General features: G+C 41.4%; 1 protein-coding gene across 3 annotated transcripts in view; it reads right to left on the bottom strand.

Annotated features, from left to right (window-relative positions):
- Positions 1-23,004, bottom strand: part of KIF3A (kinesin family member 3A) — a 41,150-nt gene extending 18,146 nt beyond the window's left edge. Inside the window, exons 1-11 of one of the 3 annotated variants that reach the window (XM_072146086.1) lie at positions 22,849-23,004; positions 21,713-21,986; positions 20,172-20,316; positions 18,413-18,497; positions 17,649-17,754; positions 17,044-17,183; positions 15,258-15,455; positions 13,387-13,561; positions 13,194-13,292; positions 8,539-8,604; positions 2,901-3,057 (exon numbers count right to left, since the gene is read on the bottom strand). In XM_072146086.1, coding sequence (XP_072002187.1) covers positions 2,901-3,057; positions 8,539-8,604; positions 13,194-13,292; positions 13,387-13,561; positions 15,258-15,455; positions 17,044-17,183; positions 17,649-17,754; positions 18,413-18,497; positions 20,172-20,316; positions 21,713-21,986; positions 22,849-22,854 — 1,451 coding nt within the window. In that variant the 5' untranslated portion in view covers positions 22,855-23,004. Of the gene's footprint in view, positions 1-2,900; positions 3,058-8,538; positions 8,605-13,188; positions 13,293-13,386; positions 13,562-15,257; positions 15,456-17,043; positions 17,184-17,648; positions 17,755-18,412; positions 18,498-20,171; positions 20,317-21,712; positions 21,987-22,848 lie in introns of all 3 variants that reach the window. The other 2 variants (XM_072146088.1, XM_072146087.1) reach the window with 2 other exon arrangements.
- Positions 23,005-23,995: the final 991 nt, after the last annotated feature.

Below are 23,995 nucleotides of genomic sequence, written 5' to 3'. Positions count from 1 at the left end.
CACCAAGCTTGAATATAGGACTTATCTTTAGGTTCTACCAATATTTTTAGTGCTGAAATTCCCTTTAAGTGTCCATCCAGTATAGGTCTCAACACATACTTCAGAAGTACAGTATTATATATTTATACAGAAAAAGATAGGGATATACTTTCCACTTGGTCGAAATTTCAAGAACCTAAAATGCCCTCTAACCTTTACAGATAAGCCTGAGGTGACCTGCTATAAACGTTTTAATGCAAATGTCCAACTGTTCAATGTTTCATTCCTTTTTGCAAAACCACAACGCCAGACTCAAAAGTCATTGGGGGTCATTTTTTCTTTAGTCAGGACATTTGTGAGTGTCTTTCTTTGCGTTTTCTTGGTTTTGGACTTATTTCATTTATCTTAGTGGTTGATAAATAAGGTAGCTGAGTCTGGGGGGGGGGGGGGGAGGTTTTTGCAATGTTTTATTAAGAAGTTGCAAACAGTTTTTCAGCCCCTTCTAAAGTTTTTCCTACACCTGACTGGAACTGGAGTTTATTTGCGACTTCTGAACCCCGATTTGCGCCAAAATTGCAACGTCCACAGTTATTTATACGTACACAGTTATTTTTAAAGATATGTCAGGCGCAGCACAGAAACATTCTTGCGTGGCTAATTTAGTGTGTAAAATTCATAAATTTAGGAACAAATTGTGCCAAAAGAGTGGCAAACATAAGAGAAATCCTAACATAAGAGAAATCCTAACATAAGAAAAATCCTAACAAAAGAAAATCCCAAGATAAATGACCCCACATTGTTTTACAACGGCCAGAGAACATTTATCCTGAACAATGGGACTCTGAGTCACTGGTGTTCAAAAATAAAAGCAAATCCGGAATTAAGGTGGCCAATGATGTTGGAGATGCCGAGGAGAGCGACTTGCATTGGTGGTGGTGTAACAGTGTGGACAGAAGCGTCTAGTCAATACCAAACTGCCCTACATTTTGCTGATGGTAGTGACAATCTCATACAACTTCTATAACATCATTAACCCAGTCATTGTGCCTATATATATACAACAACACAGAACAATTTTATCTTCACAACCAACACTGTGCCAGCTCGTTGCGGTTGCATTATAATGGCTGCTGGAGAATAAGGTTCCTCAAATGGAGTGGCCTGCACTTTCTCCAGACTTGAATCCCATTGAAAACCTATAGGATCAGCTAAATAGCTGACTTTGTACTCCAGAACCTCAATGACCAGAGAGTCACCCTTCAAAAACTGTGGGATGCCATGTCTTGTGACCAGAAGAAGAAGATGTCATTGTCAAGGTCTGATTGACGATCATGAGACAAGTTATTGAGACTTTTTTTGTAGGAGTATACCCACCACTGCTGTTGGCTTTTCAATAGAATCCCCATTCCATGTTGCCCTCCATTCATGATTAAATATCACTGTAGCCAGTACTTGTTCCATTAATTTTATGCAAAAGCCAAATATGCCAAACTTTTTCTGAGTAGTGTAAAAACATATGATTGTGGCCGTGTGCGATATATAACCACAAAATGTTAATTCACATGCATTGTTGGTAAGCTGAGGCTTTGTATTTACTAAAATGAAATGCAGCGCATTGTAGGGTATTCTGGTCATATTAAAGGGATATTCCCACTAAGACAAGATTCTTAAATATACTGTAATCAGGATAACAAAATAACACATTCTCTAATTCAATGTTATTTTAAAAAAAAATACAGCATTTCACAGTTTTTCAGTTGTATCCAGGCAGTTTGAAATTATGACTATGGTCGTAGACGGCAATAGCTGCACGGAACTGCAAACAGATAGAGCATACTCTATCTTCAGCCTTATTACATTATTTTGAATGGAGAGAGGAAAGGTCATCCCTCCTCCTCTCCAGCGCAGCTTATGTATGGCTACAGCCAGGCAGCATATATATTCGTGTAAATGTAGCCTTACTCTACTAGCTACAAACAAGATAAGGTCTTGATAGTAAAGCTGGCTGTTTTATTGATTAAATGACGGAGCAGAATCTAAGAGTGTAATTGTGTTTTATAACTAGTTAATGAATCTCATCATCTATGATCTGTCTTGTGTCTCTTTTTATATGTGTCAGATACTAGTAGAATGTTCAGAAGGTAAATAAAAGTGTAGATGAACCTTGCACCCTGATAATCTAAGCACATTGTCAGCTCACAGCATCTTTTCTTTAATAATAAGTAGGGTAGCACAACCGAATGGTACAATTGAGCTGGTGCATAAGCAATAATCAGCAAACCAACAAAGAGACAAGATGCTCCAATGAAGCTCATCTAACATAATACAATATCAATTGATATTGTATTATGTTAGATGAGCTTCATTGGTGCATCTTGTCTCTTTGTTGGTTAGCTCACAGCATCTCATAGCGCAGAGGAATCATGAAGTTTCTGTTTAGGGAGTCCCCGCCCACACTCTGGAATCTTACACTGACAATCACTGATTGATAGGAGCTAAAAACAGCAATAAAACAAGTAAAATTGTAAAGTAAGGGGGTTAAAAATGATCTTTATTGTGAATGGATTATGGATAGGGGATTAAAATTGGAGAACTTTCTTTCATGGGCAATCCCCTTTAAAGGGAATTTACCACCAGAATGAAGGATTGTATGCAAATTAGCCTGAGAGGCTCCAGGCTCCATAGGTATTAATAAAGCCTGAAGTCCCCTAGCCTCATTTGCATACAATCCTTCATCCTGGTGGTAGCTGTCCTGTAAGTAATGATTTATTAGTCTGCTAGAGGTACAGGCCCTGGGCCCTGCAATGATCATCAAAAGAGGGAGCAGTATTTCCTCACCTAAATGAATTGATGACTTAGCATGTACAGTTCAGCTTTCTTCACTGAGGTAGACATTACACTGCACTGCCTGATGTACTTACCGGGCCTTTAGGAGATCTTTCTCCCTCCTCTCTAGCTCCGCTCTAGCTTTATTCCGTTCTTCTTCTTCCATGTCAAGCTTTGCTTCAAGTGCCTTCCTTTCCTCATCGATCCGTGCTTGCATCTCTGCCATTTTATCTGGGGAGACCTTCTTCTTGCCTATGGGAAATATATTAATATGACAGATGGATTCATGCAGATTGAAAAGTACTTAAAAAAAAAAGGCACTCTTCTAATGGAAACATATAACACACAAGAGATCACCTATCATAGTGTTGCCCATTTGGCTCTAAATAATTACATTGTGTTTTAACAGGACACCAGAGTTTAATATCTTTACCTTTAACATTATTTCAATGAGACAAAAGGACCAGACAGAATCAATCATTTTCAAGATAACAAGGTAAAATTATCTTGTTTTACGGAAGTCACAGCAAAACCAGTACATAAAGCTCAAATAGTAGCTGCTCAGTGTCTGGCTGATGTTATAAAGCTCCTAAGAGAACTATTTAGAGAAACGGAGCACAAACCCATTACACCAACCTGCTTGTTCTTGAAATTTTATCGCAGGTAGGCGGCAGCGGGGCAGAGAGAAAAAAAAAACAGCTGGTTACAATACCCAAAGATTAGCTATATGGTATATAGTGCCTATAGGGATTGATCATCTGTGACCTCTGCTTCCGGGAGGGAAAGCAAATGTGAGAAAGTAAAAAAAACCCTTCTGTTAGTTAAAGAATTAAACCTCATTCATTCACATGCTTCATACCGGTGCAATGATCACCTTTGGAGGAACGTAAACAGGAAAGCTCAAATATACATGCAAGTCAGGGGAGATGGCTGATCCAGCTACCTCATGTGTATGACCAGGATTTGGCGCTGTGACAAATGTTGACCGGACACTTAAGTGATTAAAAAACAGCGCTAGGCTGCATTCACACCACCGTTGGGGAAAGTATATACGGCCCAAGCTTGCGGACGTACATATGTCCCCCATAGGCCGGCAATGAGCACACGGTGTAGCACGGAGCAGTATGGTGCAGCACACGTGCGGCACCGTATTGCTCCATACACTGGGAAAAGATAGGATATGTGATATCATCCACGTTACAGCGCGGTGCTTCACAATGGAGACGGAAAGGGTCACCCCTCCTCCTTTCCATCGTGGCGAATGTATATGCCTGCTGTGCTACGACCCGGCTATATGTTAGTGTGAATGTAGCCAAGCACTTGTGTCTGGTAACTAGCAACATGTAAGTGAGGGCATAAGAGACTGATGGGCCCATCCTTCGTGTTTACACCCAAGATGCTCGAACTCTCAACCCGCTTGGCAACTGATCTGTATCTGAACTGGTCTGCCCCCTCCCCCCCCCCGGTTTCTAAAAGTGATGTTTTTACCTGATGTTATTAGAACATAAAATTTGCATCAAACTACCTTGAAGTGCCAGAGGTTTTCTTCATTTTATTGCATTTTGCCAGTGATGTCTGGATGGATTTGGGCAATCTCCTGATAAGATCCGCAGGTTTAGAGAAGTGCTACCTAATATTTGTGCACCATGGTTAGTGTTGTGAACAAACTATACAGCCTGAAAAAATCTACCCATGCTATACTTTCTCTCAGTTCATGTCATTTTTGAAATATAAAAGGCAGAGAATGAAGTATTTCATTTGATCCAAGTGACTGTAGCCCCCATAAAAAGGGAAATCGTCTCACTGACAAAATGCAGATAAGAAGCAATATCCATGTATCGCTTCCTGGTGACAAGAATGTAAACCAAAAACCTCTTCATTTAGTAATTTTAAGTACAGTAAGGCCTCATGCATATGTGTTAGAACAACTAACCTTCCTGCGCCACAAAAAAATAGGGCAAGTCCTTATCCTGCCCGTCTTTACGGCACCAGCTGTCCTTCCTATGAACATCGGCAGATGGGCAGCAAGCAACGCCCGCAAAGATTTTTTGTGCATGACCACCATTATGCCCTTTTTGTGACCCAAACCTTGAACTGCATACAAAAGGAATGTGGAAACACACCAAAAACTGGGTTCTCTGTGCAGACAGTCTATGGCGCTTTAGCAGTGAATGCGTAATGTAACCTGCAAAAAAGCAGTGCTGCAGATTTATACCGTCATCTACAGCTTAGATTTTATGCTTGACAAAGCAAAAAGTGCAACACTCCTGCAAATGTTAACAAATAGTTAACAATACAGAAATGGTGCCCTGAGGCCGCGTTCACACTTTGCACTTGGAATATGTTTTGGAATGCTTTCCAGGGGCATTGGATGAAATACTACTTTGGATGCATAAATGCAGTGAGACCAAAACACTTGCATTCAGTAAGTGGCAACACATATTTTGCCTTTATAAACTGAAATAGAGTGTGTTACTGATGTCTAACCTCACTTGTACATTTTCATATTTATTCTTAACTTAAAGGAAATCTACCATCACGGATCTAGCTATTAAGGTAGATCCGGTGGCAGGTTCACCTAATGTATGCTAGGATGGCCCTTTTTAGGGGTAATCTTTTAGACCCCCGTAACTTTTATAATCTTTTATTATCCCAATACGCTATGCAGAGCTGGCGGCTGCGCGGTCTCGGCTATGAAGCCAGAGCTACTGTGTATGAGCAGAACTCCAGCTTCACGGACGAGTGCGCGCAGCTATGAGGAGCTATGAGTATCAAAAAAGGCAACCGGGGCATGGAGTAGCGAGACCGTGTAGCTTTAGCTCTGGCTACTCCACTCCCCAGTTGCCTCTTTCAGAAATTTACATATTAGGGTAATGAAAGATTATAAAAGTTACGGGGGTCTAAAGGATTAACTCTAAAAAAAGGCTACCCTATTAAACATAAGGTAGATCTGGTATAATATCTAAATATGTAGATATGTTATGGTAGTTTTCCTTTAACATTACAATATTCTAAAACGATGGCTGATATTGCATAAATATTAAAGGACACCTGTCATCAGGTCTCTGTCACTAGTCCTGTCACCTCTACCTGTTGGAGCAGCTCACAAGGAACCATCCCAGCCTTTATCTAGTTATTTCATACATTAATCATTATAAAATTATCTTTTCTTTATTATGTAAATGAGACTGGTCACATGGTCAGAGGCAGTGATGTCACCACCGTTCCCCCTCCCCTCTCCCCCCCCCGCTCATGCCTGTATGTAATGTATAGTAAAGCATTGCTGGTGTGTGTGCTGCATCTGCTGACATGCTACATCCTCCTAATACACTTGTGTGATACACAGGCATCAGCTACACAAGTACCTGACATGTTCTGCTATAACATGGCTGCAGCCTGGAGCTGTTGTATCTCTCACACACAGGCTGCAGGGGGCGCCAGCACCAGGAAGCACATCATTATACAGCCTCACATCATTACACAGGCTGAATAAGCTGGACGGCTTGAATATGCTAATGACTCATTGGACATTTCACAGGTCATTTGCATACAGCTTTTGGACCTCATTGCTTAGGTTCACCAGCATGTAGAGGGAGAATGAAGGGATAGAGGCAATGCTTTCTAATGGCAGTTTAAAAAAATATATTTAGTTTAAGGGGTTATTTTGCCTGAAAGATTCTCTTTAAATCATTTTTTTATTACAACTGATTTCCAATTGAACTATGCAATATGCAATCTTTATTATGTACGGGTTCTCTCTGCTGTCTTTGCAGCACATTTACAATCCACTCTGATCTGCTGGGCACAGACTTAGATGCTGTAACTCACTGGGGCTTATTTACTAAGGGTCCGCGGACCGCACTATCGTCGAATATTCTGTTGATTTCTGTTACGCGCCACATTTAGCTTTTGGCGCACGTGACTGGATTTTGGCGCATCGACGCTGGCTTTCATGCGACACAAATTGGGGGGGGGATCGTTCCGTCGGATTCTGACTAAATGCGGGATTTAACATTTAAATTGTTCTGCGAGCCATGCACTTACATGAACCGGGAAGAAGATGGTGAACTCCGGCGGATCAGAGAGGGGAGCGTCACATGCAGGTTATCCGGCGCATGCTCGTAGTGAATCGCGGCACAATCCATGATCGCCGGACATTCCGGATCGGGGATCGCGATGTGGACAGGTAAGTAAATGTGCCCCACTGCTCTGCAAGCACCGACCGCGAGTGATAGCAATGGGCCTTTGCTGCAATATGCAGCAAAGCCCATCTCTGTATGAAGAGAGCTCAGCCCGTGAGCCCTCTTCATACACCCTTCATAGCTCTGTGGCGGATATATCCATTGCAGAGCGTGAAGGGGTTAATGGGCAATTAAAACTTCTGATAAATCTAACCAAATAGCTTTGTGAGGCATTCGTGAAAGCCACTAAAACGTGGATGTGAAAAACAACGCCAATGTGGTAGAGCCCTAATATAACGGCTCATGCATCTGCCTGACCTGATCCTGGGACGTAAGAACAATGACGCTTCCTATTGCAGGACAGCAAGCAGAGATCTAGAAATGCAGAAAATATATTGGAAAATTGTGTAACTTTCATTACACAAACAATACCAATTATTTACTGAAAATGGACAACCCCTTTGAATATTTTTTCCAACTATCTTCCACGGCATTGGCCTCACTGCTGGGACCACAAGCAAGACTTTTGGATATAGCAGTAGTTATTCACTTCTATAAAACGAGTTATAAGTAACAATGTGGATACTGGTACAGACAGAACCATTCATTATACATGTGAATGTCATTCGGGATAGATGTGTACTTGGAATAAAGCAGCTTTTAAAGATACACATTTATAATCCATTACGTAAATATTGTAATTTATTAAAATGGTTAATATTATAGAGGAACAGCCACAACATATATAGGACAGCAATAACCAGAACAACGCACTGCCTTGAGTTTTTCCCTTTATAGTGTGTGTCCACCTTTTGAGCATCATATTCTACATACATTTTAGTGACCCAGAGTAACATCCTATAGTCAGGGTTCAGTTCATAACTTACTTAGTTGCCGCTGGTAAAACAGACAACAGGCTCAGTCACTGGCGGTCTAAGGATACAAAGGGGTAACTACCAGGACTGGGCAGGGTTTTTTCCTTAGCACCCCTTTTATCTGGGTCTGAGAAAGGATTCCTAGGACAGTGAAGAATCTGTAACCCTACAGATTATAGCATGGAAGGGTTAACTGTAGCAGAATTTTTGGTGTTCTAGGGGAAAGAAAGGGGTTATCAGAAGGGGACGCCCTTAAACTGTGTGGCCATCTCAGAGAGAACACACTGGGGCTATTATACTGATCCTCTAATTTATATCCCAATCATTAACGTTCTAATTCCAGAGGGATTTAACTCTTCCGGGGTAATATGACAGAACTCTATATACAATTCTATAGCTTGTAACTCCAGAAACATCAGCCAGAAGTTTATTCTTATTATAACTCTACATGTAAGATGCTCAAGGGTTAACACAAGCTTTTAAGGGAAAAGCCACGTGGACATAGGATGTTTGTTAGGAAAAGGAAGCGGTAGCGGCATAAATTCTGGATGTGAAGGTAGGTGGTTGCGGTAAGACAGCATGCATGAAGATTTCCACTGATCTGTAAGGCAGCAGTGCAGCAACTCAATGGGATGCACGGGGCATGGGAAAGCAATAGCTCCAAAGCTGCCACTCACTAGGTAAGTACTTATCCACTGGTCTCTCTATCACTGTGGAGTCTGAGCTGCTGCTGCTGCTACTGCCTGCAAAGAGAGAGATGGCCCCAGAGAGAGATGCATGGATCACACACGTCATGAAGAGACACACAAGAACAAGCTACCGGAGATGGAAGGTAACTACATCCTGACCACAATCGTAGGAGAAGCCGGCCAGGCTGGATTGGAGTTTCATGTTCAACAATACAAATACTGTACGTCCATCCATTCTACTATAGAACCGGACAGAACCATAAGTTTTCAAATACATAAATCGATTATAAACACAAGAAACAATGAGACGGACATATCAAAACTATCTCACAAAGTCTGTGACTGATCTATCAATGAAGCTGGATGAGAAATCTGGCATCATTGTGACTGTCTGGTCTAGTTGCATCAACTATTACCCAGTACAGAATAATCAGTATTTTTATCTAGATTAAGCCACTCCCCCTTTACAATGAGGCCACACCCACTTTGAACAAATGCCGCGTCCCTTCAGGTGCACCAGTCGCAAAAGCGTCTGAAACCTTTTAAGGAGTTTTTGGTTCAAGCTGTGATTGTCACAAACAGTTTGTTAAATGTGATCTCTCGCTCACTCTCTCAATGTTACTGTAATATCAGATCGGAGCTAAGGAGTCTATAAATGATGGTTAACCATGAATAGACCAGGAGTATCAGATCAATGATGGTCTGACCCAACACCTCCACCATTTGATTGAAGGGCTTGGCGGAAAGCAGTGATGGGGCGTCACCACTGGGCACAGGTGCACGCAACATATAGTGGCTGTACCGGGTACTACACATAGCCTAAATAGGGGTGTGACCTGTAGTAATTAACCCCTCGACTCCGAAGCCAGTTTTCCACTTCCTGCCTAGGGCATTTTTTTTTTTTAATCTGCCACACGTCACTATATTTGGTTATAAAACTTTGGAGCTTTAACATATCCAGGCGATTTTGAGATTGTACTTCATGCAAGTTTAAAAATATATTCCCCCCCTCTGATGAAATGGCAGTGAATGAGAGAACACGTCAGGTTCTGCCCTCACTCCCAGCGGCCTGCTCCGTGGCTCTTGTGACTTGCCCCTGTTGGGTCCATATGGCACTTCCTGAGCATTGGTTTACTTTGTCTTATTCCCCTTGGATTGCACTTGCACTATACCTGACTATAGCAATATTGGGTTCAGACAGGAGCTGGGTCTTCGTACTGACACCTATGTGATATTGTGTAATATATGTATATATATATATATATATATATATATATATATATATATGTCTTGTTTACCATGGACCACCACTGACGGTTTTTGGGGAATGAAAGTGTTGGAGGGCGATAATACCAGTTTTCACTCTCCAGTGGTATTGTACATTATTATATACGGTTTTAAGGATTTTAGATGTCTGATATCTTCTGCTCATATGTTTATCAAGATTTACATTTTGTATTCTCCTTGGATCTCCTAGGAGCATATCTCTGTTCTTTGTGTCAATTGGAGTTTACAAATCTGAGTGACATGTTTTGCGTTTCATTATGAAAAAAAATGGAAATTTGGATAAAATTTTTTAAAATTCTCAATTTTCAAAGTTCAAAATTTACCACTTTCTAGACTTATAGTCATTCCAGCCAAATAAGATAACAATCATCTACCGAATGTCTGCACCAGAAACAAAAGATGTTTCTGACTATCCTAAGCCTTTAATTAAAAAAAAAATTAACACTGTACTCACCTTTCCGACGTCCCTTGTAGTTCCTCTTCTTGCGTTGGATGCTCCGGTGCCTCTTTGGGTGGTTCCAGGTCGTTCCGCTTGCCAACGTCATTGTTTGTGAGCCGCCAGCATCGCAAGAGGACCCGAATGACCCAAAGATGGATTTAATTTAGCATGAAATCCATTTATGTTTTCCACAAGTAAATCCAGCGTATTTGCACAGTGCAAATACAGTATGTACCCTATTTTTTGAACTATAAGGTGCACTGGACTATATAGTCCGAAAAATACGGTATATGGTGACAGCCTGGCAGCTTCCATCACATGAAGGAGCCGTGAACATGTAATAAGTGGAAGAACTTATAAGAAAACCATCAGGTGAGTATGCAAGTTTATTTTTTTATGTGCTGGGCAAACAGGGGGCTGCCTGGCCATTTACTACAGGGGGCTGCCTGGCCATGTACTACAGGGGGCTAGCTAGCTATATACTACTGGGGGCTAGCTAGCTATATACTACTGGGGGCTAGCTAGCTATATACTGGGATGCTGTGACCAATGCATTTGCCACCCTCAGCTTATACTAGAGTCAATAGGTTTTCCCAGTTTTTGGTGGCAAAATTAGGGGCCTCGGCTTATACTCGAGTATATACAGTATAATATCTAATCTCATTAGAAAGCGGAATCGAAGATAAAGAGGTTCTAGGCAAGGAAATAGTTGGTCATTAGTCTCCTCATCTGTCTGAAGTGGGTAGACCTCAGAAAACTACACTACAGGAGAAAGAAGTAGAACAAGGGTACACAGAATCAGTCTTAAATAATGAAGTATATAAAAAGGTTACTGTTATGAACCACACTATTCATTTCTGAAATAAAAAAAATGCTTCAAAGGTTTAGTTACACTTTAAAACCATCAAATTGTGGCAAATTGTTCTCTCGTTTAGGGGATCTAAGTTTTGTAAGCTTTGTCGTATAAACTATGGAAACTAGAAGGGGATTTCTACTTTGAAAATAACAGCCCTTACTTATTTTAAATTTAAGATGGAACTTTCCTGCATACAAAACAAAGCAGATCTACCATATGATAACCATTCACCTACATCACACAGCTATGCTTCACAATAGGAAATAGCCACTAAAAGAATACTAACGAAAACCAGAAAAATGATGGTAAATCGTGTGGACATGTCTTCAATATACTTTTCTCCGACAAAATAGGTTTATACTGTGCCAAGTGCATAGCTTTTCTAGAGGACCTGCAGCTGGTTAGTCCTAAAGCATTACACAGCAACCACGAAAAATTATGTGGCTGTGTCTGCAGCCGCTCCCTGAGGCCTTAAGGGTAGAGGGGTGAGGTGGAGGGGGGACCTATTCATAACCAGTATCAGTATAAAAGGCCCATTTTTTGAGCCAGCTTAAAGACACCAGACTTACAGAGGATCCCTAGTTACAGATGGGCCTCTATGCCCACTGTGGCCCCTGGTGAAGCCCTTTGGTTGCAGATAATTTACAAAACTTTAGCCCCAGGCTGCAATGGTCAACTGTATGTGTCTGCAATGAAGCTTTATTGTTAATTTCTGTTCCTTAATTTTTTCAAATTTAACAAAACATTTGGAACAAAAAATAATGGGGCACATTTACTAAGAATGTGGGAAATTGCCCTAAAAGTGCCCTGCCTGTGTACAGTGCTCGGTGCGCCAGAGATCATGAATCTGTTGCTTCCCTGCACTGGCCCTACAGAGTTCACCAACGTTTTTTGTGATGCACCTTTAACACAGGGCGTGCGACAGACTTTGCGCACGGTAACTGAGCACCGGAACGCCCCCTAATTTGTGTCGCATGGAGGCTAGTGCAGCTGCACCACAAAACGGTTGTGGGCTACACATTTGTGGTGCAGACACTTCTTAAATATTGCCGCAAGCAGTTTACAATTAAAATAACATGCAAAGTCCATCAGAAAACTGGTGCCCTTAGTAAATGTGCCCCACTTTATCTGGAGTTACACTAAATATACAGATTTCGAAATTCAACTTAAGAACAAACCTAAAGAACCCATCTTGTACGTAACCCAGGGACTGCCTTTAAGCAGGATGGCAGATAAGCACTGGATTCAGGGCAGTTCCAAGATAGAGATCCAGAGGCCGGACTGCAAGCTGCTGCTACAAGCAGCTCAATGGGACTGCCAGACATGGTAATCGCCATACTTGACTTCTAGAACATACTTCCATAAAGATGACATGGCAGCGAGCATGTTATGGGTTGTTTTTCACACGGGTGCCCTTTTATATCTTTAGACAGGTTGGCCCAGGTTTTTACGTTATCACCTATCCACAAGTGCGGGGACTCCCACTGATCATGAAAACAGGACCCAAAGCGCTACAGACAACAGGGGTCCAGTTCTCACTAAAGCTTGTCCTGCCCTTCCGCATTCGTGAGAATGAAACCCCTATTCTTTAGATCACTGGGGGTTCCCAGCAGTCAGACCCTCGCTGTTGCTCCTAGGGCTATAATCATTTTATAGGACTATAACGTATATCCCCATTAAATTCCTAAGTGCTTTTCTGGAAAAAAACATGACATAAAATCAAATTTGGTTAAAAAAAAAAAAAACTCTATTGTGTCTCGATTATACAGCCCCCTCCTTCCTAGCTCTGATGTCTTGACAAAAGCCCCAGCATTATATTGTATAATGTACTGGTGTGGAACCTTCTCCATATAATAACAATGGGGGGATCCAATTAGTCAGCACAGAAATTGAAAATAAATTATAGATAATTATATAGTATTTCCTCTGCCCATGGGTGACCCTTTTTGTGAGTAAAGGAGATTTGGATGTTTTCCCATCCAGTAAATAACAGGTATATTTGCTGCCAAGCAAGTCAAACCTCATGGAGGGCTGCAAGTGGTTATATGTCTGGGACCTTACCTCGTCTTCTCTTCTTCTTTTCTCCATCTTCCCCAATCTCTCCATCTTCATCATCATCTTCATCTGAACCACTTTCATCCGAGCCAGAGATTTCCTCTCCTAAACAAGCACATTTCATTATATCTCTGCTATGCGTGGAGTGGGACTACCAACAAATCTCAAAACCACTTGGAGATATCAACTTTCTTCTTACCTTCTTCAAGTTTCTTTTTGAGTTCTTCGATTTCTTTCTGAAATTGGCGCAAAAGTGCATCCTTAGGATCTTCATTAATTCTGGCTTTATTCTTGATATTTTTGGCTCTATTTGCATAACGGAGAGTGCTTATCGTTTCATCATAATTATAATCCGCTGGCCCAATGTTGGCACACTGAAAGAGATATAAAAAAATATTTAAACTTAGAAAATGATTTAAAAAGATATCATCATTATTGTGTTCAACCTTGTAGCTAAAATATAAGCCATTACATACATTGCTTATGCTAGAAAGCAGCGACATCTAGTGGCCACTTATGTAGCTACATCTTCTCAACAGAGATCTACAGCATGAGCCTTTTCTTGATAGGTACAGTTTATGGATTTCGGTTACTTAATAATGTATGTTACAATCTGAGCCGAGATCTTGGAGAATAGAAGGTGTATGCAGGTGGGTTTTTTCTTCTTTTTTTTTTTTTTACCAGTCAACTATTTAATGGCATCCAATAAAGATTTATGTTGGAAACTGTCTTGAATGGTCAAGTAAATTTCTAATAAAATTTAGGACAAAATGGATCATTCAGAAAATGTTGCCATGAATCTTAAAAGAAAATCTACCATCAAAATCCATCATGATAAACCAGGAGCACTTACTCATAGACCAAGGCACTGTGACTGTAGTAATCTTATATTTGTTATCCATGGACTCCATCCTTCAAAAATCAACTTGCATAATTTTGCAAATGAGCCTCATAGGGATCCTGGGGTATGTTACTAGAGCCCCTCTGTGCTGCACAGTGTGCATGGAGCACATCCCCTTCCCACTGTGTGATGAAACGCTTTGTGGCCATGAGATTACATCAGACAGAGAGAGGGGGAAGTGATGAGGGAGCAGAGCCAAAATTCCCACTTTGATCTATATGTAAAGGCTGGAGAAGAGTTCTCTACACTGGAAATATCTGAATGCAGTCGCTAGGCTCATTTATCTTTGTGTTCTACATTACCCATGATCTCACTTCAACAAAGTCATCTCCAAGACTTTTCTCAAGTTCTCTGGAATGCGCTAACCTGGTTAATTCCCAACATCCACAATTTAAAGCATGCACACCACATCTTATGATTGTCTAATCTAACGTCTCTCCAGAATTCTTTACAACCACAAGCCTTTACCGTACACTCCATACCCTTAAAGGATATCTACCATCTGTTTCATGGATGGTAGATGTGTAGCACTTACGTGCACATTTCTTTATGCATTAAGTGGACCATTCTTAGTGATAAAGAAACGGCACACTTACAAAGATAGAGTTCTACTGACGTCACCGGCCGGCTCCTAGCTTCTCAGGTAGGAGAAGGAGGTACTATTACAGTGTGGGGCGTGAATAAATTAAAAGCAGCCAATGTGGAGAGGTGCTCAAGTGACCTCAGCCTGAGCGCCTCCGGGTAACTTACATTACATTTAAAAGCCTTTTTATTTGTTAATGTGCCGTTTCTTTTTGCAGTAATAACAGTTCCACTTAGTGCATAAAGAAAGCACACGTAAGTGCTACACATCTGCCATCATTTAAAGGCACTTCATACACAAAAAAACATAGGGACTGGATTAATGCTGATGTAATATTAATACATTTAACGTTGTTAAATAAAAAAGGTTGCATTATTGCATAAAAGAATCATTTTATCCTTTTGTTTGATTCCCATTTTATCATAGATTGAAAGTTCTAATGAAATGGCCATCTCCTATTGTGCTGTAAAGCTGTTGTGGGCACAGATACGTTTATATAAATTGATTTGTAAAGTGCTGTGGAATATGTTGGCCATATAGAAGGCTCCTAATAGTAAAGTCTTGTAAATAAGAGAAAGCCTCCTACCATCATGGTCTTGGAATTCCCCCCTAAGGAATCCTGCAGCAGTCGGGTGAGCTTGGAGTTCCTGTATGGCACATGAGTGCTTTTTCCATCAACCAGAGCGGAGATGACATTCCCCAACGTGGAAAGGGACAGGTTAATTTTTGTAGCTTCTTTCAGTCTTTGTCCAGTTGCTCCTGTCTTCGCTTGCCTTTCTGAACCCTGTGAACAACATATTCACCAATCTATAGATAGAAGTATTAAAGGGGAAGGGCCTAGGAGTAAAGTATGCATACACATTTTTAAAAGGCAAAAAAGATTTAAAGGCAAAAGATTTAAATTTCCCAATATAAAAGGTACCACTGAGCGGCTCCAAACAATCAGGGTATCAGTACCAAGTTGAGATGAGCTGAAACTACGTGATCTCACCACGCACAAAGAGCTGCTTAACACACCCAAGTATAGAATAGTTTGATTATGGCGATACCAAGACCTTTTCTTTAACCCCCTAAATGACGTGGCCCTTTTTGTTTTTGCATTTCTAATTTTCTCTCCCCACCTAGAAAAATCTATTAAATTTTTTTATCTTTTATTCCATGTACAGCTGTGCGAGGGGTTGTTTTTTCTATGCATAACAAATTGTACTTTGTAGTTATGGTATTTATTATTCCATGCCCTGCACTCGGAAGTGGAAAAAAATTTCCAAATGCAGTGAAGTTGGGGAAACAAACACATTTGCGTTATTTTCTTGTGGTTTTGCTATTAACAGTTTTTTAACAGTTTTTATTATGCGTTCAAAATTAGAAGATTCCTTTATTCTGTGGTTCGGTATGATCACACGGATACCAAATTTATACACATTTTATTGTGTTTTAATAAATGTAAAAAAAATTAAAACATTCTGTACTAAAATACATTTCTTAATATCTGATGCCTATAACTTTTTCATACTTATGTGAACAGAGCTGTGTAATTGGTCATTTTTTTCAGGACATGATGAAGTTTTCATTGGTACCTTTTTGAGGACTATGACCTTTTGATCACTTTTTAGAAAATTTTTTAGGTGTTGCACAATAGCGAAAAAGTGGCGATTCAAAAATTTGAGTGCAATTTTTGGTTGTGGGGTTCAATCCCGGTATTAACTGTTTGTATTCTGATCTTCAGTAATGATAGGTCCCGGAGACTTATAAAGACTCCAGGCTGTCATTGCAACTGATAGTTTCTCCCTGATGACATCACGGGTAGCAACGATCAAAGCCAATAATGGTGGTGCCCACCTGCCGGCGGCAGTAAAAGGGTTAGCACCCACGATCGGTGCCAGAATTCATCACAGGTGTTACCGTAGGAATTCTGCTACTATATGCAGTAAACAAGCTGCTTGTATGGAGAGAGCTTAATCCATGAGCCCACTCAATACTCCCTTAATAACTTTAACGTATCTTTACATCACAAGTCTGTTAAGACATGACAAAAATATATAAACTTTATTGCACAGACCCAAAGAATAAAAGCAAAAAAAAACAAAACTAGAAATAAGCCTTTCTAAATGCAGCTTCCTAGTACATTGTATGGAATTAGTTTTTTAACTCTCCAAAAGTCATTACTTCCAAAAAAACTTTAAAAAGTATCTATTACAAGCTGATACCCTATGAAAGTATAGTGCCTTGGTTGGGGGGGCTTCAAGCCCAGCATTAGGTATAACAAAGTGTATCGCTGTCTCCTGCTATGGTTAATAACACTGGTGTACACATTTTATGAATTATGAAAAATGTTAGTAAAACAGATTCCCCAAATGTGAAAATATACTTACCGCCAGGTCTACAAGATGCAACTTCCCCATTCGCACATGGATATTGCCATCTGCACCTTTCTCACTGCACTCTATAGTGATGGTGAATATGGCGTGTGAGCGAGAGCTGTGCTCATTCATGTTTGTGGCTCCAACTGAACCTACAGAATGAAAAAAGTCATATTTTTAGCATTTTTACCCAGTCACTAATGATAATTATAAATTGTAAGTAAGGCTATTTTCAAACGAACGTGTACCTGCCGTACCGTAGCACGGCGGGCACACGTCAGCGCCCGGGAGAGGAGGAGGTGAGCGCTGCATCAATTTTTTGATAGACTTTTCTTTCACCTGAGATACACAGGTCAGTGCTAGCGCATGGTTGTAGTCATTTGAATTCCCCATCTGGGCACCCCCTACACCCCTTTCCTTCCACGTTCAACACACTGTTATGGATACGCTGTCGGACAACTTTAAACCCCCAGACAATTTACATATCATAAAGATTCATAAAATACTGCAATAGGAAGATACAAATGCCCACATCAACCAATCAGGTCTCTTCTTTTTTACCTAATGTTAATGGTTGTGAGTGGCTCCTATGGATTGTCATCACAGGCATAACTTACGATTCTTATGTCCCAGAGTCATGATCCGATCCATGTCATCAGCATTGTTTACAACATATCCAGAAAGGTCCTTAATGTAAACTCCGACATCAGGTCGCTCTTTAACCTAGGGAAGAGTTGTTCTCATTAAGAAGTCATGTATGCTTTACATTACAGACACAAAACTTGTACTACCAAGTGCTCACATGGCCATTCTGAGATGTCATCTCAAGAGCAAGAAGCACAGAGACCAGCAATGGCCAGTTGGAGGAGTAGGGGGGGGGGTCCACTTTCAGGATACATTGTCTCACATCAATTGTAACAAATTTATAAAAATAAGTTTACTTGCTATGGCTCAGGCTACATTCACACTACCATATTGGGCGTCTACTGTATTTGGGGGTGGGGGTGTGTGCAATTTGTGCAGCAAGATCAAAGCCTCCATAGTGGTCTATTACAACCTGTGACGTTGCGGTGAGCACACAGTGTCTCACCACAACCTGACTAAGTTGGGCATACTATGCAGAGGGGGAGGATGAGGAGTGCTCAACCCCTTCTCCACCTGGCCGCCTGCTACACCCGGGTTACAGCCCCTGTGATCACACTGTTGTGTGCATGTAGCCTTAGTGATTTTCCAGCCACCTAAAGTTTTCTGACTTAGGGAAGGTCTGTTTCACCTCTGAATAAACAGAGCAGCTGGTGGATAGACAACTCCTTTAACAATTTTTTGTCAAATATTAAATAGAAACAGATGTCACCTTTCCTGGATATCATGCAATCCGTACCTCCAGTCTTTGCGTTTGGTCTTTCCCGAGTAAATCCCGTACTTCCTCATTATAGATTTCCAAGTAAGATACTCGTACCAGAAACCTAAAAAAACAAGTTCCCAGTTAAAGACCAATGATAAAATGTATAAGAGTATATATAGTATATGTGGTGTGGGGATTGTGAATTCTATATGGGGATGCCATAAGTCACTGCTATTTTAACAAAGGTTCAAATGAATTCCAAACATAGAAGTTCAGATGATCGAGGAATACAAGTACTTAAAGGGAACCCATCACCAAACTAACCCTCCCAAGCCCACAACCATTACCTCCTTCTGTAATATGTCCATCCCCTGGAGGTGATTTTAGCATATTTCTAGGTTGCAGCATGAATTATTCTTTTGTAGGAAGCAGTCGGTCAGGCAGGCGAGTGATTTGAAAGTGATTTGATCATATTTCTAGATTGCAGCAAGAATGAAAAATAATTTTTTATTCTTTTGTAGGATGCCATCAGGCAACCCCGCCTCCCGCCGTCAGGCAACCCCGCCTCCCGCCGTCAGGCAACCCCGCCTCCCGCCGTCAGGCAACCCCGCCTCCCGCCGCCAAGAGGCGGGTTTGCCCGACAGCATCCTACAAAAGAATAAGATATTATTTTTTATTCTTGCTTTAAGGAGGGAGCCACAGCACCAAGGGTTAAATGTGCTGTGGCTTCCTCCTTGAAGATTGTCGATTCCCGGTTTCCTGCATCAGAAACTCTGGCTGCGAGAACCACCATAACATCACCTAAAACAAAAAGATTGCTGTCCTACCCTTCTACTCCGTTTTTATTCTTTCTGCAACCTAGAAATATGATCAAATCACTTCCAGGGGACGTACATATTAAAGAAGAAGGTAATGTTTGGTCTTCGGGATGTTAATGTCATGACAGGTTTGCTTTAAATTGGTGAGATTCTTCAAATTTTAGAATTATGGCACTGCAGACTTTTGGTTTACAGGGCACCTGTACACAAGTGGCAGTTTGTGAGTAGGTCACTTAATCATCCTATTTAAAGGAGGTTTCAAGGGGATTAAAGGAAATCTACCATGAAAATCAAGCATGATAAACCAGGGACACTTACTCATAGATACAGGCGCCGTGACTGTGGTAATCTTCTTATATTTGTTATTTGAGGGCATTACCAGAGCCCTTCCAAGCTGCAGATTCACAGGCTGTTAAACAGTTCAGTGCTCCCACTGTGTGAGATTACAGTCGGCAGAGGGAGTGCCAAAGGGGGGGTTTGAGACATGCACCTGCTCAGTGTTACAGCCTGCGAAGCTAATACTGGGAGGAGATTTGATAACACCCCACATAGCTTTTCTGGCTCATTAGCAAATTTTAAAAGTTCATTTTAGGAGGATGGAGGCCATGCACAATAAAAATAATAAGATTACCACAGTCACAGTGCCTGTATCTATGAGCAGGTGTCACTGGTTTACAATGCTTGATTTTTGATGGTAGTTTTCCTTTAATAATAAATATAGGGTTATAAAAACATCAAACTAGCTATGGTCAACTCACTGTAGCCCTCCTGTGCAGCATACAGCCACATGCCCACTATAGACCGATGCAGACCGCAGGCATAGGCTTTAGTGGGTGCCACATTGGACTAGAGAACCGGGATAAGATAGATATAGTGAATGTATTCATTTTACACTCCTTGGGGCCCATATTTAAAAAGAACTTAATACTTAAGACAACCACTTTCAAGGAAAAAAAACCTTCACCAAGCAACCTTACCGTGTATCTCCTTCCGCTTTCGCAATATGTCCAAATACATGAGCAAAAGAATTGGGAATGATCCCTCTAAGTTCAGGAACCGCTCGCACTCCTTCCATTGTAAATGTTTTGCCTGTCCCAGTCTGTCCATAGGCAAATATAGTACCTGTAAATTTAAGAATAGATTGAGAACTAAGAGAGCAAAGCAATAGACTATCTGCTACTAAAACAAGCTACCGGCAGTTCTAGAGCGCAAAAGCCGACATTTCTATAGAAATAAGTGACACAAAATAATAGTGCAAATAAATATTCTATTCCGTGTCATTCTTCTGGCAGGACAACAAATACAAAGGGAACAATTGTGTGTCACATCCGCAATCTGATCTCAGCAATTGCCACACATGGTGCGCAGATGTATAATAAAGTATACAGTTACAATGATTGACATTGATATCCAGATGTCCTAGAAAAGATGGATGCAGTAATAGGGTCCAGAACCTCTTCCTCTTGACAGATATGTCATGTGTTAAAAAGAACTTATCTCATTACCATAGTCTGTGCCAAAACAGAAAAACTGTATTCACGTGTGCAAATATCACATGTGCCATGAGTGGCTAAAAAGATTTGTTGTCTGGCCCAAAAAGAGCAATGATGGTCCATGCTGTACACGGGAGAACAGCTCATCATTTTAGTAAGGGGTAGGGGACGAGGGTAAAATCGGTCACTCAGTTAAGTAATATAGACTGTGGGGGAGATTGATTATACGCCAACACTTGTGTGCCAGTGTATGATGAAATCCCAACCCCTCTGGAGTCATCCAGCCTCTTGGTGTATCTACCGGACAGGTAATCAATGATATCAATGATATTACAGAAGTAGACAACAAACAGAAAGCCGATGTGGATTTAAAATGTCATAGAATGTGAATTCTGTTGCGAAATCACCAAAAGATATCTCCTCTATCAACAAGAATGGAAAAATCATCTTCATGATTGAAAAATTCACTTCAAAATTGAAATGTGTTTATGCATTGCATTCAGATGCACTGGAAATTTGCACCCAGATTTAGGCTACAAATATACGATTGTGGTGGGTCAATGGCCGGATTTCACAGACCGCCCCCAGTGCAGAACATCATAGTCATATGATGCAAGGAGTCCCTGCTTCCCCGCAAAACAGCTGCGTTGACAATCAGTGATTCCAAAAATCAAATATAACTTTGAAGCACAGAGTCCCGTCCTCTGCAGTGTAGTTGATCCATTAACCAGCAATCGTATGCTGGACGGTTTTCATGCACTGACCACAAAGCAGAGGACAGTGACAGCTCTGCGTCTCCGATGCACGGACCATCCTCACCCATATACAGTTACCAATAATGTCCTTGCCCTTGACCCACAGACAGTTAGCTAAGTGTCATATCCAACAACCTCCATCAGTCTCAGACTAAACATAGCAGCTGAGCCTTACAGGTTCCACCACCGCTACATTTAGACACCTCAGAAACCAGGGCTCAGGACCCCCATCTGATCAGGTGCAATCAGTGTCACACAGTGTATACATACCGTTGTAACCCTCCAGCACGGAGTCTATAATAGGTCTGGCTGTTAAGTTATATACATCTAACTGTTTACTGTCAGTCCCGAACACCGTGTCAAAGGTAAACGTCTTTGGGGGCTCGTTCATTGAATCCACTTTATGGACAGCGATAGTCCCACGGATTTCATCCACGTGGACGGCCATCTTGTTACCCATGGCCTTTTCGCGCTCGTTTAGAGGGCGACATCGAACCACAACCTTCACATTGTCACAGGACTCTGGTTTCTCGGCTTTGTTGATCTGTGGATAAACGAGAATTATCATTAGGGAACTTTAGGAGAAAATTACTGAAACCATCATATAGTGACATAAGGTGCTATAGGATACTGCAAAACTTCTGGTACTTACCCTGTTTCCACGAAAATAAGACAGTGTCTTATATTAATTTTTGCTCCTATATAGGCGCTAGGTCTGAATTTCAGGGGATGTCTTATTTTTGCATGAACAAGGATTCAGATTTATTGCTGAACAAAAAAAATCTACTTCTCTAACATCATTATAACTCTCCAAACTCGGAGTTTCATGTGACTCCATTTCTATTGGAATCTTTGGCCCCAATCTCTTATGTTTAGAAATAAAACTTTTCTTAAATGAGTTCCTCATGTCCGGGTAGATGATTGCAGCGCAACATTCAGCAATTATTTTTTTCTCAAGAATTCTTCGCCCGTGTCCCAACCTTTTCATCATCTAGATGCTCTACTATCACTAATGTACGGCGTGGGGGTAGGTGCAGCAATGACTGCCGCTAGGTCTTATTTTAAGGGGAGGCTTTATATCTCTAAGCTTGAACACAATTGTACTAGGTCTTATTTTCGGGGACGTCCTATTTGAGGGGAAACAGAGTAAATAACCATTTATAATGAAATGATTACATGCTGTGATGCCAGTGTGCGGTGCCCACCTTCCTGGCACTTTGTAGTGAGCCCAGTCCCTGCTGTATACCATATTCCTGTCATGGGCAGCACATCCCCTGCTGTGTACAGTATGAGATGTGTCATGCAGGGATGTTCTGGGAGGGGGAGGCCTTGTATATGAATGGATGAATTGTCCTCTCTGCTCCACCATGCAGGCACAGCCAGCCCTCGCCCCTGCCCCTCATTACCGGCATCTTTGTGATGATTCCGGGACAATCCCGAGCAGCGGACGCGACACCGGCCCCAGACACCTCGGCCGGGACCTGCCAATTCCTTGGACCAGCACTTTAGCCTCTCGCTATACGCATGCGCTGAGTTCAGTGAGATGTTTTGAGTGACATGAATTTCAACCAATGCCTGAAAAGGATGAACATCGGCTGCGTATGCGATCGTCCAATCACTGAGTTTTGTTTCACTGCTGCAAACAGATGGGAGGATTGTGTTCCAGTCCGTGATTGATGGAAGCGATCCAGCCAATAGGAAGACGTTTCGGAGCGCTTGTCCCTAGGACGGCTGTGTTGTGCTGCTGTAGGGTGTAGCAGTTGTCATAGTAACGGTTGTGAAGGCCCGAACTGCCTCCTATGAGAGCTGTGACCCAGATGATCAGAGTCTGTGGGTGAGGCCTATAGATTCTGTGGGTGAGGCCTATAAATTCTGCGGGTGAGACCTATAGATTCTGTGGACATGTTATGGACACTGATGTGATCAACAATACCATAGGCATAGACATTTCCTAATTTTTTCTATATACAGAAAATAGAACATATTTCAGGCACCGACTAAAAATTTGAGCATTAAAAATGTTCTTCCGTGGCTGCACTTTCCTATTGTCCCTTCTTCTGCTTCCACCAATACTGTAATAGAGCTTTATAGAGCCCCCTGAAATATTAGTACCACACAAATAGTGCCCCATAATGTAACATACTGTAATACTAAGGATATTTTATTTCTTCTTTCTCTCCTACCCCAGCCTACCCCAGACATAGAATTTATGCCCCCAACCTAGCCCAGACATAGAATTTATGCCCCCAGCCTACCCCAGACATATAATAAATGCCCCCTGCCTACCCCAGACATAGAATGAATGGCCCTAGCCTACCCCAGACATATAATAAATGCCCCCTGCCCGCCCCAGACATAGAATTAAGTGCCCCATCCTACCCCAGACATATAATAAATGCCAGATTCTCAATCAAAGTGGACGCGGCACTTCCTTAAAATCTTGCTCCTTTATTAGTTCAAAAATTTAAAACATGAAAGGTAGGACAAAGTTACAGCTGACGCGTTTCGAGCTATTGCAGCTCTTAGTCATAGCATGTAAGTGTACAATAAGTT

The sequence above is a fragment of the Engystomops pustulosus genome, chromosome 4 (assembly GCF_040894005.1).
Source record: "Engystomops pustulosus chromosome 4, aEngPut4.maternal, whole genome shotgun sequence".
Taxonomy (NCBI): domain Eukaryota; kingdom Metazoa; phylum Chordata; class Amphibia; order Anura; family Leptodactylidae; genus Engystomops; species Engystomops pustulosus.
This window is presented reverse-complemented; position numbering and strand designations above follow the sequence as displayed.